Source organism: Cyprinus carpio, chromosome B22, assembly GCF_018340385.1.
Source record: "Cyprinus carpio isolate SPL01 chromosome B22, ASM1834038v1, whole genome shotgun sequence".
Classification (NCBI taxonomy): Eukaryota; Metazoa; Chordata; class Actinopteri; order Cypriniformes; family Cyprinidae; genus Cyprinus; species Cyprinus carpio.
The window spans coordinates 8,394,123-8,409,711 of NC_056618.1; the positions used below are offsets into that span (position 1 = coordinate 8,394,123).

Genomic DNA, 15,589 nt, shown 5'->3' on the forward strand with positions numbered 1-15,589 from the left:
AAAGTAAAAATGAAATAAAAGAAAATGCTTAATTTAATTCCCTGAGTAAATGTTTTATTTAATGGGACTTTGTGTTGTGTGATTACACATCTGATATCTTACTTAATTTTATAATACAAATGGTTCCAGTAAAATAAAGTAATAATATTTGAAGGACAAATGTATTTTTTTTACTCACCATAGACAGAAATACTAAATAATTCTGATGTCAGTTTCGATCCACTTCTCTGTACTTCATAGCGTCCAGCATGTTGAGTTGTGATGTTTGTGATGGTCAGAGATCCAGTTTGATTGTCCAGCTTCAGTCTGTCTCTGAATCTCCCATCAGGAACATCATATGTGAAGAAGATTTTAGCCTCTCTACTGATTTTAGCTATGAGAGTTTTTTCAGTTCCAAATTTCCACAGAATGTCTTCATCGTCACGTATTGCAGTAAGAAGTAAGAAGTTTAGAGCTACAGAATCTCCCTCCATCACTGACACTGACTGTGTTCTATTTGTCTCAGAACCAGACACACCTAAAGAACATGAAAAGATCTTGAACCCAGTTTTGTGTTGATTTAGAAAGACTGAAATCAGTTTGCATTAGTTAATTGTGAATTGATCAACAGCATCAAAGACACAAAAGATAAAAGTTCACATAATGAACAGACAGATGAGCAACATAAACCTCAGTTTGATTTGATCTGGGAAGGAAAGCAAATGCAAAGCAACAGTATACAGTATGTTCTGAAACAGAAAAAATAAGCAGTAAAAATGCTTTTGTAACTCACCAATCAGATGCCTCCTGCACAAACAGAACAAAATAAGCATGTAAAGCATTTTCTTTACCAGTTCTGTGTCTGATCAAAAAGACCATCTGCTGAAAACACATGATGTGAATCCTCAAACTACAGAGTTTGACTCTCCTAATGAACGCACGTTATCAGCAGTACATATAATATAGTATACAGCAGTTACATATAAATGCTCTTCTAAGGCTCTTATTAAGACTTTAAATGTTCTCAAAGTAAAAACACTTATTATTTTTATAATTCAACATTGTTTTTAAGGTAGCTGTCTAATTGTATTAAATATGTAAAAGAAGAGTGTTATAGCAAAAGAAAAGTGTAAGAGTGAATGAAAAAACAGGTAAGTGTATTTCCCATCCTTCATTGTAGGTGTTACTGAGGTGCGATACAATCAGCTCAAAATGAAACATGAAGTCAAACAGAAACCTGCTGTGGTTCCTCACAATGATGGTGTGATCAGTTGATGGCCAAACATCTCATGCATGAACTTTTGTTGCAGGTGTGGCGGTTTGTAGGTGTAGGCTATCTGTTGTTAAAAAGATGAAAGACTTCACATCTGGTTGCAATTTCATCTTTTTTCCACTAAAATTTTATTTTAAATAAAATGTTAAATCAGTGCTTCTCAAGCCTGCACATTTTGGATTTCTCTTTCATCTAGCCAAGCTAATGATTTTTGGTTTCCAGAATGTTCTGAGAACGTTAGTTGATCTTTCCCAGAACATTCTTTGATGGTTGCTAAAAATAACCAAATGGGATCCATAAAAAGAACATTAGGGGAAAGTTCTGTGTTGCTGGAAACATATCTCATTAAACTCATCAAAATACACAACATAGTAAGTTCCATATATGACAGGCTCTAAACTTGGTCAATACTAATTTTATATACAGGCACTGGACTAAAAATACATTCAACCAGTCATCGCTCCCAAAATGATTTCAACAGGTCATCTTATTAATGCTATAAATTGATTAGGCCTACAGCAATAAAATAAAATTTCATCATGAACAAGAACATGAACAAAAATATCACATTAAACCACAGATTCCAAATTCCAAAATGACATTTCCCTTACATTCAGCTTGCAAAAGTGCATTCATCTTTGCCATGTTACATTCATTTAGTTGACTAGAGCTATATGCTGTATAAGCAAAAACATTAATGGCATTAATGAAAACACTTACACTGACAAGCTACACAATATCACGTTCATAATCGAATGCGAATCATCTGCGATTATGAACGCGATATTGCATAACTTGTCAGTGATGTACGGCTCTGTGTATTAAACGCCACTCCATCTAAAAGAACGCAATGGAGATTTAGCACAGAATCGGCTTTACTGACGCGATGCGTATGACAATCACATGCAATTTATCATGCAGCCCTTGTATGTTGATCACAAAGTACAAAGTAGATGAGAAAAACTAGGATGCCGGGTGTATTCAAAGCGCCTCCATTACTGTCTAGAGTGCGTGGAATTGTGCGCTTTGGTTGTTACTGTTTACAGTGCGTGGAATGGTGCGCTGTGATTGGTTGAGCGGATATATCATGTTCCGCAGAGAAAGTATACTGTTTGTCGCAGTTTGAAAAAAAGGAAAGAAAACATGACCTAATAACTCGGCAGATATCGTATTTTACTGTAAAAAGGTTGCTGTAAATTTTACAGCGACCAGATACTATACTGATTTTTGATGGAAACTAAAAAAAAAATAAAAAAAAAAAAAAAAGGCGACGTGCAAGGACTTATTTGACTTAATGGAGACTTAACGCCTCCATTTTTTCCAGGTTTTTATCCAGGTACATTTATTGTATTGAATTGTAATGGAGAAATAAACAAAGAGAAAAAAGAGATCATGCAATCTAAATTTTAAACTACCTAAACTATTAAACTGCTTTCATCAGCGTAGTCAGATATAAGAGCTGAACACACATTCTTTCTACAGTGGAAATCAAATATTTCTGATAAACTTTGCTTAATCCCATTACTTAAGCAGAATAAATTTGTTTAGTTAAAGAAAATATCTGTGTTTTCTGTAAGTAAACATTTTTTTTCCATGATAACAACTGGCTGGATGTACATTATCCCTTACTTAGCCATCATTCAAGTCGGTCAACCAGAAACTCAGATAGATTACAGTATAATAATGTTATTTTTTTCTCTCATGATTTTCTCATGTTTATTTTTATTATTATTATTATTATTTATTTTATTTTATTCATAGAAAGATGATATAACTCGGTTCATTTGTGTTTCAAGTGTGTCTGCTGTAGAGATTAATGAAGTGAAGATGACCTTAGGGAAGAAGTGGGGGAATATATATTACGTTAGACACTGGTGTTATAACAAAAAAAAAATATTATTAATGTGGTATTTTAATGGCAATCAGCTTGCTTATACTACTGGAGGTCCAGAAATCTGGAAATCTCAGAGATTCACAGACAGACTGCAGCTGTATCATCAGACTGGATCTATCAACATCACAAACATTAAAACCACAGACTCCAGACTTTATAAACTAGAAATCACCAACAGCTGCATCAACCCTTCGGTGAGCATCAGCAGAGTCAGGAGATTTCAGTCAGTGGTGAGTGTCATAAAGTGATTCAGTAATATTAAAAACTGTTCAAAACTGAATAAATAAATAAATAAATAAATAATAACATATATTTATACACACACACACACACACACACACACACACAGACAGACAGTATCTCACAGAAGTGATTACACCCCTCACACTTTTGTAAATATTTTATTATATCTTTTCATGTGACAACACTGAAGAAATGACACTTTGCTACAATGTAAAGTAGTGAGTGTACAGCTTGTATAACAAAGTAAATTTACTGTCCCCTCAAAATAACTCAACACATAGCCATTAATGTCTAAACTGCTGGCCACGATTACGATAAAATAAGACATATAGATGAGCACACACAGTGTTAATTTAATGCTAAACTGGATATACAGTATAATTGCTAAAGACCTTGTACCGCTTTAATGACTATTTATTTAGCCTGTTTCTGAATACCACACTTGAAACTCCCCACAATGATCCTGCTGTATGTTCACTGAGATTTTTTGGAAAATTGAAAGTTTTTTTGGCCAGAATTAGTGCTTCATGCTCCACACCAATCCCAACAATCCAAACCCTTGAATCTCTCACTACCACACCACTACAACAAAACAACTAAATCATTAGCAAATGATATAACTCTTTAACATCATCAAAAAAATAAATAAATAAAATAATAAAAAAAAAAAAATAAAAAAAAAATATCCTTTCATATCACATTTTTATATAATCTTTTATATAAAAAAACCACACAAGCAATATTTTAAATTTTAACCCTAAAACAGACAAGAGTGGAAAATGATCAGCAAAAAAAATCATTTCATATCACATTTCTTCTATCACATATATACTTCTGCGTAGTTGTCCACTAGTCTGCAGTGTCCACTGGCATGTTGCTGGTGTAACCTGCAGTACCATGACAAAAGCCAAAGAAGAAGTGACTCGTCGGAGAAGCATTATAGCCGTGAGACGGCGGCAAATAAATATCAAATCGTTAAATCTTTATTTAAAACTACTAAAGGAGACAACAATGGAACAAGAGAAGATGGCATTCTTTTCATCTCCACAAGGACTTGTATCACGTCAGATCAACATTGTTTTTCGTGGACACATACTGTTGTATAATGCTGTTTAGTATAATAAATGATAAGACATTTGTTCTTTGGTTTATTTTATTTTATATAAGAAGGTGTAACATTAAAACACACAAAACTCAAGTACATACGGAGGGAAGGATTCTAGCAGACCAATGACATCGCTTGCAGTCTGCCTAGAATTGACGTGCTGTTAGATTTTTGGAGAGGTGCATGTCAGGCTACGGCGTAACCTATGGTTTAGGATGTGCGTCTATGCGTAGGCTATGGCGTAGGTTCGACGCAGTGTATAAATCAGCCTTTAGTCCTGTATCTACCACCATAGCTTCTCTAAAGGGAGGGGTGAGCGGGGGACTGAGCTGTTTGTTGCAATTCGCAACATCACCGTTAGATGCCGCTAAAATTTACACACTGTATCTTTAAGTAGAACATATTCAAAGGAATTTTTGTAATATTTGATATATTTTGGATTTTATGAGTTGTATCTCCCAGGATATGTTGCCCTTTTATAGGGTATAAAAAACAGCCTAAGTCTTCAATTATTCTATTTTTTTTTTTTTTTTTGATGCAAGCAAATATGTCATATTCAAAATATCCTGCATGTATAAGATGTATAAGTGTCCTAAAATTGAGACAGAGACATTTCTTGTATTTTTACATTTCTGAACTGTCCCATCTTCATTCTCAGGGGTGGGCAATTCTACCCCTTGAGGTCCACCGTCCTGCACGGTTTAGCTCCATCCCTTAACAATCATATAATGTAATTAATGTAACAACATATTATTTTTTATGTAAACTTGAAGACTTTGCTTAGATTTTTCAGATGTGTTTGATCAGGGTTGGAGCTAAGCACTGCAGGATGGTGGCCCTCCAGGAGCAGGGTTGGACACCCCTGTTCTACCATAAAATGAGCTGTGTGAACCCCTGCAAGAAAAAAAAAAAATCTAGTTAAACATGCAAAGATGTAGTAAACTTAATGTGATATTACCAGTTTTACATGTAAATATTAAAATTTGCACAATAAGGACCCCTGGCCCTGAAATGTGATTTCTACTGAGGGGGATCCACTCCCCTTGATATGGTTTATAATCCCCATACACACCCCACCCCTCTGAGAGATTGTTATCAAGGGGCTCCCCTTGTGTTTTTATGTGATTTCTGTGATTACTGTGTATTGTCTGTGTATGTTCTACACCCCCTCCATAACCACCAAGGGGGAACATCAAACCCCCTCAAAACACTCCACCCCACCCCTCACACACTCATCAACCCATACCACCCCAGAATTCACAATAATGAAATAACCAGAATAGGGGGCACAGTTTACCTTGTGACACCATTTATTGTACATATTGAGGATAATACTTTTTTCATCGTCATAAAAGTTCTGTAAACTGCCACAGAAACAAAGATATACAGTATCTTTCATTTTAATCACACTGAATGCTCACTAAAAACTGATGCAGTCATTATCCTCCAGAAAAGTTATGGCAGCAAAGGGGTCTCTGTAGAAAGTCAATGGACCGAAGCAGGAGAGTTGTTTACTTACTTTATAATTAGCTATCATTTTCTTAATTCAAGAGCTTGCATGAAAACAAGAGGCGGGATTTATCACACGAACCAAAAACATCCAATCAAAACCAGTCATATCCAATAATAGCACGATGGAGAAAAGTTATGGAAGCAAAGGGGTCTCTGTAGAAAGTCAATGGACCGATCCAGAAAAGTTATGGAAGCAAAGGGGTCTCTGTAGAAAGTCAATGGACCGAAGGGAGGCAAGCCTCCGCTGTAACTTTACAAAAACGATTAGCTTTAACAACTATATAAAAACGCAACTAACTTTAAGACTTTTAATAACATATTTAGCCATATTTGCACTGTTTTATTTTTGTAATATCATTTTTTTTCCATCCAACTTTTTGAGGAGACACTGCCTCCCTTGCCTCCTTGGAGGAAACGCACCTGACTGTAATGATGATAACAGAATTGAATGAAAAAATCTTCCTCGTGCCTTCTACAAGAGGCTACAGAATATGTGCTCTGTGGTGCACGTTGCCTGTTTTAGGGTTAAAAATGTGGCATCCCGAAGATTAATTGAGATTCAGAATGAGATCTTGTTTTTATTTAATTTAATAAAGATTTTAGCATGGTGATGGATATGACAATGTTATAATATAGATCTGCTACGCTGCTTGATTGCTGCTGCTGTTGGTTATTGCTGTAGTTGTAGATCATTACTGCTGCTGCAAGCAAGTACACTGTGACGAGTGGGGCGGGGCCGTGAGCCGTGGGAACGGAGCGAGGCCGGTGGAGTGATTGGGAAATGAGCGACACCTGCTCCACTCACCGGTCTCGAGTCCCACAGGGGAGACTGGGAGGATACAAAAGAGGAGCGACGACAGTGAAGGACGAGAGAGGACCAGGCCTGGGTTTTATTTTGTGTTTGGGTTTTGTTTGTGCGCGGCAGTCGTCCGTGAGGGGCTGTCACGCTGTTTTGTGTTTATTTTGTAATTAAAGTTTTATTTGAGTGTTCGCCAGTTCCCGCCTCCTTCTTCCCATAATTATGGAGTTTTTATCGTTACATACATGAACTTCCTACTGCCAATGCATACGGCGATACGGTGCCGTGAGTATTTAAGACATACTGCTGCTGCACAAATAGCACATAAAATAAGCCATAGCAGATCTATACAGGTGGAGCTGGGGAAGGTGGAGGGTTTCACAGAAACTCTGAAAAGCGATCTGCAGGAATCTCTAGTGAATGCTAGCCAGCCATATAAATGCAAGGCAGTTAGCTCATTGGCTGCATATGCAGCATGAACCAATCAGCTTGTGCCAAGTCATTTAACTCCCTGAATATCATCGGTTACGTTAACATCCTATCATCCTGCGCGATCTAGAGTTTCATGACTAAACTATATATTTTAGTCAAGTAAAGTCACCTTTATTTATATAGCGCTTTATACAAAACAGATTGTGTCAAAGCAACTGAACAACATTAATTAGGAAAACAGTGTGTCAATAATGCAAAATGATAGTTAAAGGCAGTTCATCATTGAATTCAGTGATGTCTTCATTCAGCTCAGTTCAGTTTAAACAGTATCTGTGCAATCATTTGCAATCAAGTCAACGATATCGCTGTTTAGGAGAAGTGCCATGGGCTATTTTTCAACCACAGAGAGTCAGGACCTCAGTTTAACATCTCTGAAGGACGGTGCACTCTAGGACCCACACAGACTGCAGAATGGCCACACTAACAGCTCTTCCTGCAGCAACCTCAAGACTCAATCCTGCTTAGCTTCAGTAAGTAACTGTTATTTGGCTAGAGGGCGATATGTTTCCTTAAATGTGAATAATAATGTATTTGCATTAGCCATGCTTTTCTAGGGAGAAACAAATATATATTTCAATGATTTTCATTCTCTCGCAATTATATATTTGGGTAGTTATATTGTTTACAGGGGCACCATAATGGGGAAAGGTTAGGACGAATCCAAGGACCTGGTGAGATAGACGGGGCCCAGAATGTGATTTTTACCGAGGGGAGTCAATATGATGTTCAGGGGGCCTGGATACCGTAGCGGCACACCTGATTGTGTATAATTTGTGGGTATCTGGAAGGCACTGTCACTGACGGTCAGGATCAGTTGTGCTCTAAATCCTTCCTGTCAGTCTATTCTCCTTATTGTCTTCACGTGAAATATGATGTAGGCGTCACTGACGGTCAGGATCAGTTGTGCTCTAAATCCTCCGACATCGTCCTGTCAGTCTATTCTCCTTATTGTCTTCACGTGAAATATGATGTAGGCTACTGCAATAGGACTGTTTTTTTTTTTTTTTTTTTAACAATGATACAGTGAGTACCATGAATATTAAAGGAAATGTGTTAGTGAATGATGATCTTATGGCTTTTATAAACATCTGTTATGGTGCTGTTGTGTTTGTAATATATGTAATGGAACAAATGGTAAAAAAAAAGAGCATCTAATGTGATAAATAAATGTGAAATAAATAAATCATCTTACTGTTTTAGATGCATCTCGTTTGTAGGAAGTAGGTTCAGCGTAGGTGATTTCTTCATCACCAGTCTCAACTGTTTATGAGATTAATTGTGATTAGATGATAATTATGGTTATTAATTAATTCAAAGCAGTTTTGAAAGCCGTAGGAAACACTTGCCTTCTCTGTCTGTTTTTCTTTGTTTCCTGCAGATTCCAATTACAGCTACAATCATCAGAGCAGCTGCAGAAATCAGCACTATCTGAGATACAGAACCTAGGTTGAGAAGGAGAGTATAAGAGAGGCATTAATGTAAGGGAATGTGTACATAAATGCTAATATCATAACTGTTGTACCTAAACATGTGTGACAGAGTTGAGTGATGTCCAGATGTGTGGTCTGGTTGCTGATGGGATTGTTGATCACACAGCTGTAGGTGTTTTTATCCTGATATTCCACCTCCAGAGGTAGAGAGAGACTGATGCTGAGATCAGACACACTGATGCTGGACAATAAACTGTTTCCTTTGTACCAGGAGAGAGTCACATGACCCACATTCACCACTGAACACACCAGTGAACAATATGATGATGATGATGATGATGAAGAACACTGTGAAGAGTTACTGCTGATGACGGGAACAGGCAGACGAGCTGAAAACATGAGAGAATATTTTTTATTTTTTTTATTAAATCTAATTAACAATCTTATTTCTGGTTCAGTGTGTTGAGTGGATGTTTATGACAAATCACTAAGTGTTCCTGTGATAAGACTATATAAAGGACAGGACTGGTGATCTCTGCTCACCATAGACAGAAACATTGAATGTTTTTGTTGACAGTTTTGCTCCAGTTATCTCTACTTCATAGAGTCCAGCGTGTTCAGTTCTGGTGTTTGTGATCATCAGAGATCCAGTCTTATCGTCCAGCTTCAGTCTGTCTCTGAATCTCCCATCAGGACCATCATATGTGTTTATGATTCCAGCATCTCTACAGATTTTAGCTATCGTAGACTTTTCAGGTCCAAATTTCCATAGCATGTCATCCTCTATATCATGTACTTCAGTAACATTAGTGTGTAAAAGGACAGAATCTCCCTCCATCACTGACTCCATCTGTATTTCATTTGTCTCAGAACCAAACACACCTGGAGACCATGAACATTTAATGAAATAGTGTCATTGAATCTAAAATCACTTAATGCACTCAGGGCTCCCCTGCTTTTTGAGCAATATATTAAGATAAAAAATGGCCTGGTATTTGAAAGCAGTTTGCATTTCCATAATATATACACACACACCCTCCATTTATTGCATTTAAGTTACTTTTCAAGGTTTAAAAAATTCCTAATAATTGCAGACTTTCCATGATTGCAATAAAAACAAACCAGAATCAAAGCTGTATTAAGCAATATAAATATTTTTTAACTTACCAATCAGACACAACCAACAAAAACAAAAAAAACAAAACAAACAAAAAAAACACAAACAAATAACTAAAAAAAAAGTCTCATGTAATAAGACTGTCCCCCAACTGAAGCTGTTATCCTGTTGTGTGAATCCTCCCCAAACAGAATATGAAGACCCTCCTCAAGCACATCCTCTAAAAACTTTTGTCTTGTATTACACATATAGTACATAAAGGTTTCCAGTATTGGAAAACATTCTTCATTTTTATCATTTAACATTAACCATCTTCTGGTTTGTACATATTCAACACAGGTAACTTCCTGATTGTGTTAAATGTTTAGAAGTGGATGCTAAATATTTAAAAATGGAATGTTGTGCGAATATAATCTAAATTTCACAATAAAATAAATTACAAATAGCTTTTTAAAAATGTTTTATTATCATTCAGTTGAAAAAAAAAGACTCCTGACCATATCAGTTCCAGTCAGCAGCTTCTTAAGGGTCAAACTGAAACTTGCAGAAGTTGGTTTCCTTTAAACGACTCAAGTGTTAGGAATTGACATATGTGGTTGAGGTGAAAGGTTATATATGAACTAAAAGGTGTGAATAATTGGTATTACTGTGAACTCTCAGCTTTAGAAGTAAGTAGTACTTGAAATCATGTGACAGCTATGTGGAGGCTGTGATGTTTTGAAAAAATGCAAAAAAAAAAAAAAGCCAAGGCTTAGGGGTGTTGCTTGAGCCCTTTTTATTTTATTTTATTTTATTTTATTTTATTTTATTTTATTTTATTTTTTTTATTTTATTTTATTTTATTTTTATTTTTATTTTATTTTATTTTATTTTGCCTGGAACTGCCCTGGTTTAGTGGAAATGTGATCAGACCTGGGACATTTCAAAGAATGTCTTGCTTCCTGTCACATGCACAAGCTCTCGTGTGGCCAAGACTGCAAGGCCCACAACACACATAGACCATGCGACTGATTTTAGTCTATTCCAGGACTAAAAATGCATTCACAAACACATAAACACATTCACATAAATAAAGAAATAAATAAAGATATAGGGGCAAAAAACAAAATAGAGCCATTGCATGCTTCCAAGCAACACATAGGTCTTTCATTACTTAATACTGAATAAATTATTGAATATTATTGACCCATTCATAAAGACTTTAGATGCATTGAAAATTGCACACTACTTCCCTACTATATCTTAATCAAGTAAATAAATAAATAAATAAACATTGTTTGTGACAAAAGATGTATGTCTGAATTCACAGTAATCATAAAAGAGTAGGTTAAAAAGTACCTGGATGAGATTTTGAAGTGTGCATATGATGGACACTTTACTTTCCTATGACACCAAGGGAGATGATTTCTCTCCATTGGAAGTGACGCAACTGCTGGTCGATCACGTGCAATTACAACATGTAGCTAATAATGCTCTGTTGGAGAAGAGGTGAATGAACGAGCATTGCTGTTGAAATGTCGCATTTCCAACCTGAATGGTTGAGTTTCTAGTCAGTCACATGTTACGTGTGAACATGTGACTGACTAGAAACTCAACCATTCAGGTTTTCATTAAAGTCCTGAGAAAAAAAAAAAAAAAACCCTGCCCTTTAATTGCTGACGCAAGTTTTACCAATTGACACCGGAAGTCTGTGCAAGAGTCAGACTCAATATTCAGGTGATTTCAATCTTCTTTCTTTGAACCTATTGAAAAATAAACCATATAACATATTTGTGATTTTTTTTCTATTTGGTCATGCGTTATTAATAATATTAGACCTAAATATTTGGAAACAGGTGCAGTTATAGTCGCCAGCGATAGACACAAAATTTATATATATATATATATATCATATATATATATATATATATATATATATATATTATAATATATATATATATATATCATACACACACACACACACACACACACACACACACATTGTGTGATGTGAGATGTTATAACAGTTTTGTAATTGTGTTAAAATAGGTTAAACAATAATTATTTTACACATATTAGATTTCTATAATAAACTGAGGGGCATAGGCTATTCATTATAGTGGGCGTGCATATGCACGTCAGGTCCGCTCCAGTCTAGGCTAGCTATATAAACACTTTCACTTTCAGGAAATCATGGCCAAAGCAAAGGGACAAGCAACTTTTATTTCCCTAAATCACAATTCATTTATCTGAAGAAATGACTCTTATCTTTGTTTTTCTCTCAACGTGTGTTTTACTACACCGTGGTGAGATATTTTGTTACAATCTACAAACAAATTATTTATTATTGCATCACACACTGATGTTCTTCTAACTGTTTGATCGCATGTCATTGATGTATTGTGTTTTTAATCTGTATTAATCAAGTTTTGTTTCATTACCTATGAGATTTTATTTACAGAATTTTTTTTTTTACAATTATTAAAATAAAAATAACAAAAATAAAATCTTGTTGTAACAGCTGTATGTGGAAATTTTGTCAAATATTGAAAGACCACCAATATTCTTGAAATTATTTATAATTAACTGTTTGTTTCTTCTTCAGGTGTGTTTGGTGTTGAAGAAATCACAGTGTTTGTAATGAAAGGAGATTGTGTCACTCTATACACTGTATATAAAAAAAGCCATCAAGACCGAATTAGATGGTATTATAATGACATTCGCCTCACTCAAATTACTGGAGATCAGAGTAAGATCTGTACAGATGAACAGTGTGATGAGAGATTCAGAGACAGACTGGAGTTGGACAGTAAGACTGGATCTCTGACCATCACAAACATAATAACCTCAGATGCTGGACTTTATAAACTGAAGATTTTCAACAGCCCCAGCAGTGAAAAGATCTTTAATGTTACCGTTCATGGTGAGTCATTCAAAGAATGTTATTGTGTTCAAATCACAACATTTCTTTATTATAATGCATTATGAACAGAACAAAATATATCAGAGTATTCAAAATGTGGTATAAAATGCACAGTGTAAGTAGTTTATAATCTCACCTGGTACTGCATCACAAAGACACACACAAACACTCCTAACAATTAGACTACCAGAGTAAAACTGAATTAGAGAGCACAGCGAGCTTATCGATGGCCTCAATGGTCATGACAGAACCAACAGGGGACACAGAGAATTAACAAATATGACTCAAATATGCAGAAACTGTCAAAACGGTAATTAACAAATTTCCTGATACACTAGAAAAAACACATGCATTATTTACTATTTCAACAGTCAGAGTAAGCCAATTTAAATGACTTGAATGATTTGAATAAGCAACATAGCAGAAAGTTCGGACTTACACAAAAAAACAAAAAAAAAAAATGCGCTTACCTTCGTGTCCCAAACAGTGAGACATTTCTCTGTTTCATGTCATTTACACCGCAAGACTTATTAACTTTAACTTCAGCACTAGAATTATAGAAAGTCTTTCACGAAGTACATATTGTACAACATAATACAGAACTCTGCACAGCCAAAACTAATCAAGACCAGCAGCTTTTCGGGGATATACCCGGACTGTTTAAAAGATTTCAAGACAGCAACAAATAGTCCCATATTCAGTTTCAATTTTGATTAAAGTATTGAACTGTACTCTGATTGATTTCAGAGTTAGAGCCTTTCTGCAAAGGTGTTATTCACGTTTTGAGAGTTGAGAACTAATCATTTCATAACTCCTGAGACTCCTGAGATGAATGAACATGCATGGGCAAAAACATTTATTTATTTATTTTTTAATCACCAATTCATTTTTTTTTAGGTTTCAGGATTTTTTTAGGTCCAACTTTATATCAACTACTACTGTATGTACTTACATTTAAATTAATAATTTGATACAATGCACTTATTGTGTACATACATGTTTTTACATTGTACTTATATTTAACAATGACCTGCATGTAATTACATCTGTAATTCATTTCAGTAATTACATTTATAATTACACTGTTGACCTATTTCTAACACCTTAACCCACTCTTAATCCTACACATACCATCAAACTTGTCCCTAAACTTCATAAATGTTGCTCTGTACAGAACATCCTGACTGTTAAAACTGTGGCATGTATAGTCTCAAAGAAATTCACTAAAATATAATGTCCTTATATGAGGACACAGGGTCTCAGGAGGTTAAGTACATGAGTAACCATCATTTAATAATGCCATTGATATGACAACTTAATACAATATGATAAAATGTTAATGCCACACTTTCAATATTCATAAGGACTATTGGTAAGTCTCCAAAATCTGTAATGTGAATAATTTACATTTAAGTTGTCGTCAATATGTCAGTATACATTTAGATGCTGTAAATATGTGATATGTGATATGCTTTATGTATGTGTTGATCATTGTATGAGCAACATGATCTATAAAAAACCCATACTAACACCTAAAATACCCAATTCATCTGTCTATCAGAAGGGTACATGGGTGTAAATACACAGGATATCAAGGAACTAACAAGGAACAAGTGAAGTTAAGGAATAACTCTGGTAACTATGGAGACAAATAAGGCAGTAGCGAAAGTCAAACATGAGTACAGAATACAAGTAATACAGAAAGTGAAATAGCAGAATACAAGGAACTGAGAGTACAGCCCTTAAACATAAAAGAGAGGGAATTAAACAGATGATGTAACAGAGAAGAGCTGAGAAAAGCTGACTAAAATAATTCATTTTGCAGTACTTTTGGTTCTACAGAATTTCTCAAGATTCAGGAAATCGATAGGCTATGTCAATATGTCTTCACAGCCATTTCTTGTTGTTGAGTTCCCCCCAAAATGATCCTTCAATCAGCTGTCGATTTGTGCTTCTGGTGTTTTTGATACAGATTTTGAAAAGAAGACAGTGACAGCGAGGGAGAGAGAAACAGTCACTTTATGTACTGGTGAAGTACAAAACCCAGATGATTTGACGTGGTATTTTAATGACACTCTCATCGCTGAAATCAATGGACAGCCTAATAAGATCTGTGCTGATGTTCAGTGTAAAGATGGTGACGAGAGATTCAGAGAGAGACTGAAGCTGGACAATCAGACTGGATCTCTGACCATCACAAACACCAGAAACACAGACTCTGGGCTCTATCAACTTATTTAGTTCCTTCAAGCAATCTTAAAATAGTTTAGTTACCCTTTTTTTATTCATAGTTTCATTGTGTTTGTCATTCAGTGGCTAGTTATTTCAAGTTATTTCTACTGGTCTTTTCAGGCCAGTGCCTCAGATTTCTACTTGCTTCTCCAGTATTTTTACTGGCTATGCATTTTTAGCAATATATTTTTATGTTGGGTGTTGCTTAAAACCTGAAAACTGAACTGAATGTATAAATCATTCTAAATATTGTTTTCAAGTCATTCTCACAGTTTAGACAAAACCTCATGTGGGTAACTTTACCCTGCTGACATTTAAATTGGTAGAATGTGTTCAATACTTTACAGAAGAGAACATTGTATAAGTAGATGAGGTTCAAAAGCACATATTCAGATGGGGTTACAATGCAGAACTGATCTGATCTAGAAATGTAAAACTGTAAAAGTTCTACAATGAATATGCATTTTTAGTACTTTTTTCAATCAATTTACAGCAAGTTATTCAGTTGTGATCGTATTTTCTATTAATTGATTTTAACAGTCCTTTCATCAAAAATGACTGGAAAAGTCATGAAAATATGTAAATGATAGTGATACTCATACCGTGTTAAC

At 35.2% G+C, this 15,589-nt stretch overlaps 1 protein-coding gene across 1 annotated transcript; it reads left to right on the plus strand.

Moving 5' to 3' along the window:
* Positions 1-12,021: 12,021 nt before the first annotated feature.
* On the plus strand, positions 12,022-14,987 carry LOC109097927. Its single transcript, XM_042748962.1, has 3 exons — positions 12,022-12,129; positions 12,429-12,746; positions 14,719-14,987. The coding sequence occupies exons 1-3, from the start codon at positions 12,081-12,083 to the stop codon at positions 14,985-14,987; spliced, it is 636 nt and encodes a 211-aa protein (XP_042604896.1). The 5' UTR covers positions 12,022-12,080.
* Positions 14,988-15,589: the final 602 nt, after the last annotated feature.

Excerpts from the sequence above, each read along its gene's own strand:
- LOC109097927 (XM_042748962.1), top strand. The coding sequence starts at position 12,081 with ATGACTCTTATCTTTGTTTTTCTCTCAACGTGTGTTTTACTACACCGT. Across the intron at positions 12,130-12,428 it reads GTGTGTTTTACTACACCGTG|GTGTGTTTGGTGTTGAAGAA; the intron begins GTGAGATATTTT and ends TTTCTTCTTCAG. Across the intron at positions 12,747-14,718 it reads CTTTAATGTTACCGTTCATG|ATTTTGAAAAGAAGACAGTG; the intron begins GTGAGTCATTCA and ends TTTTTGATACAG.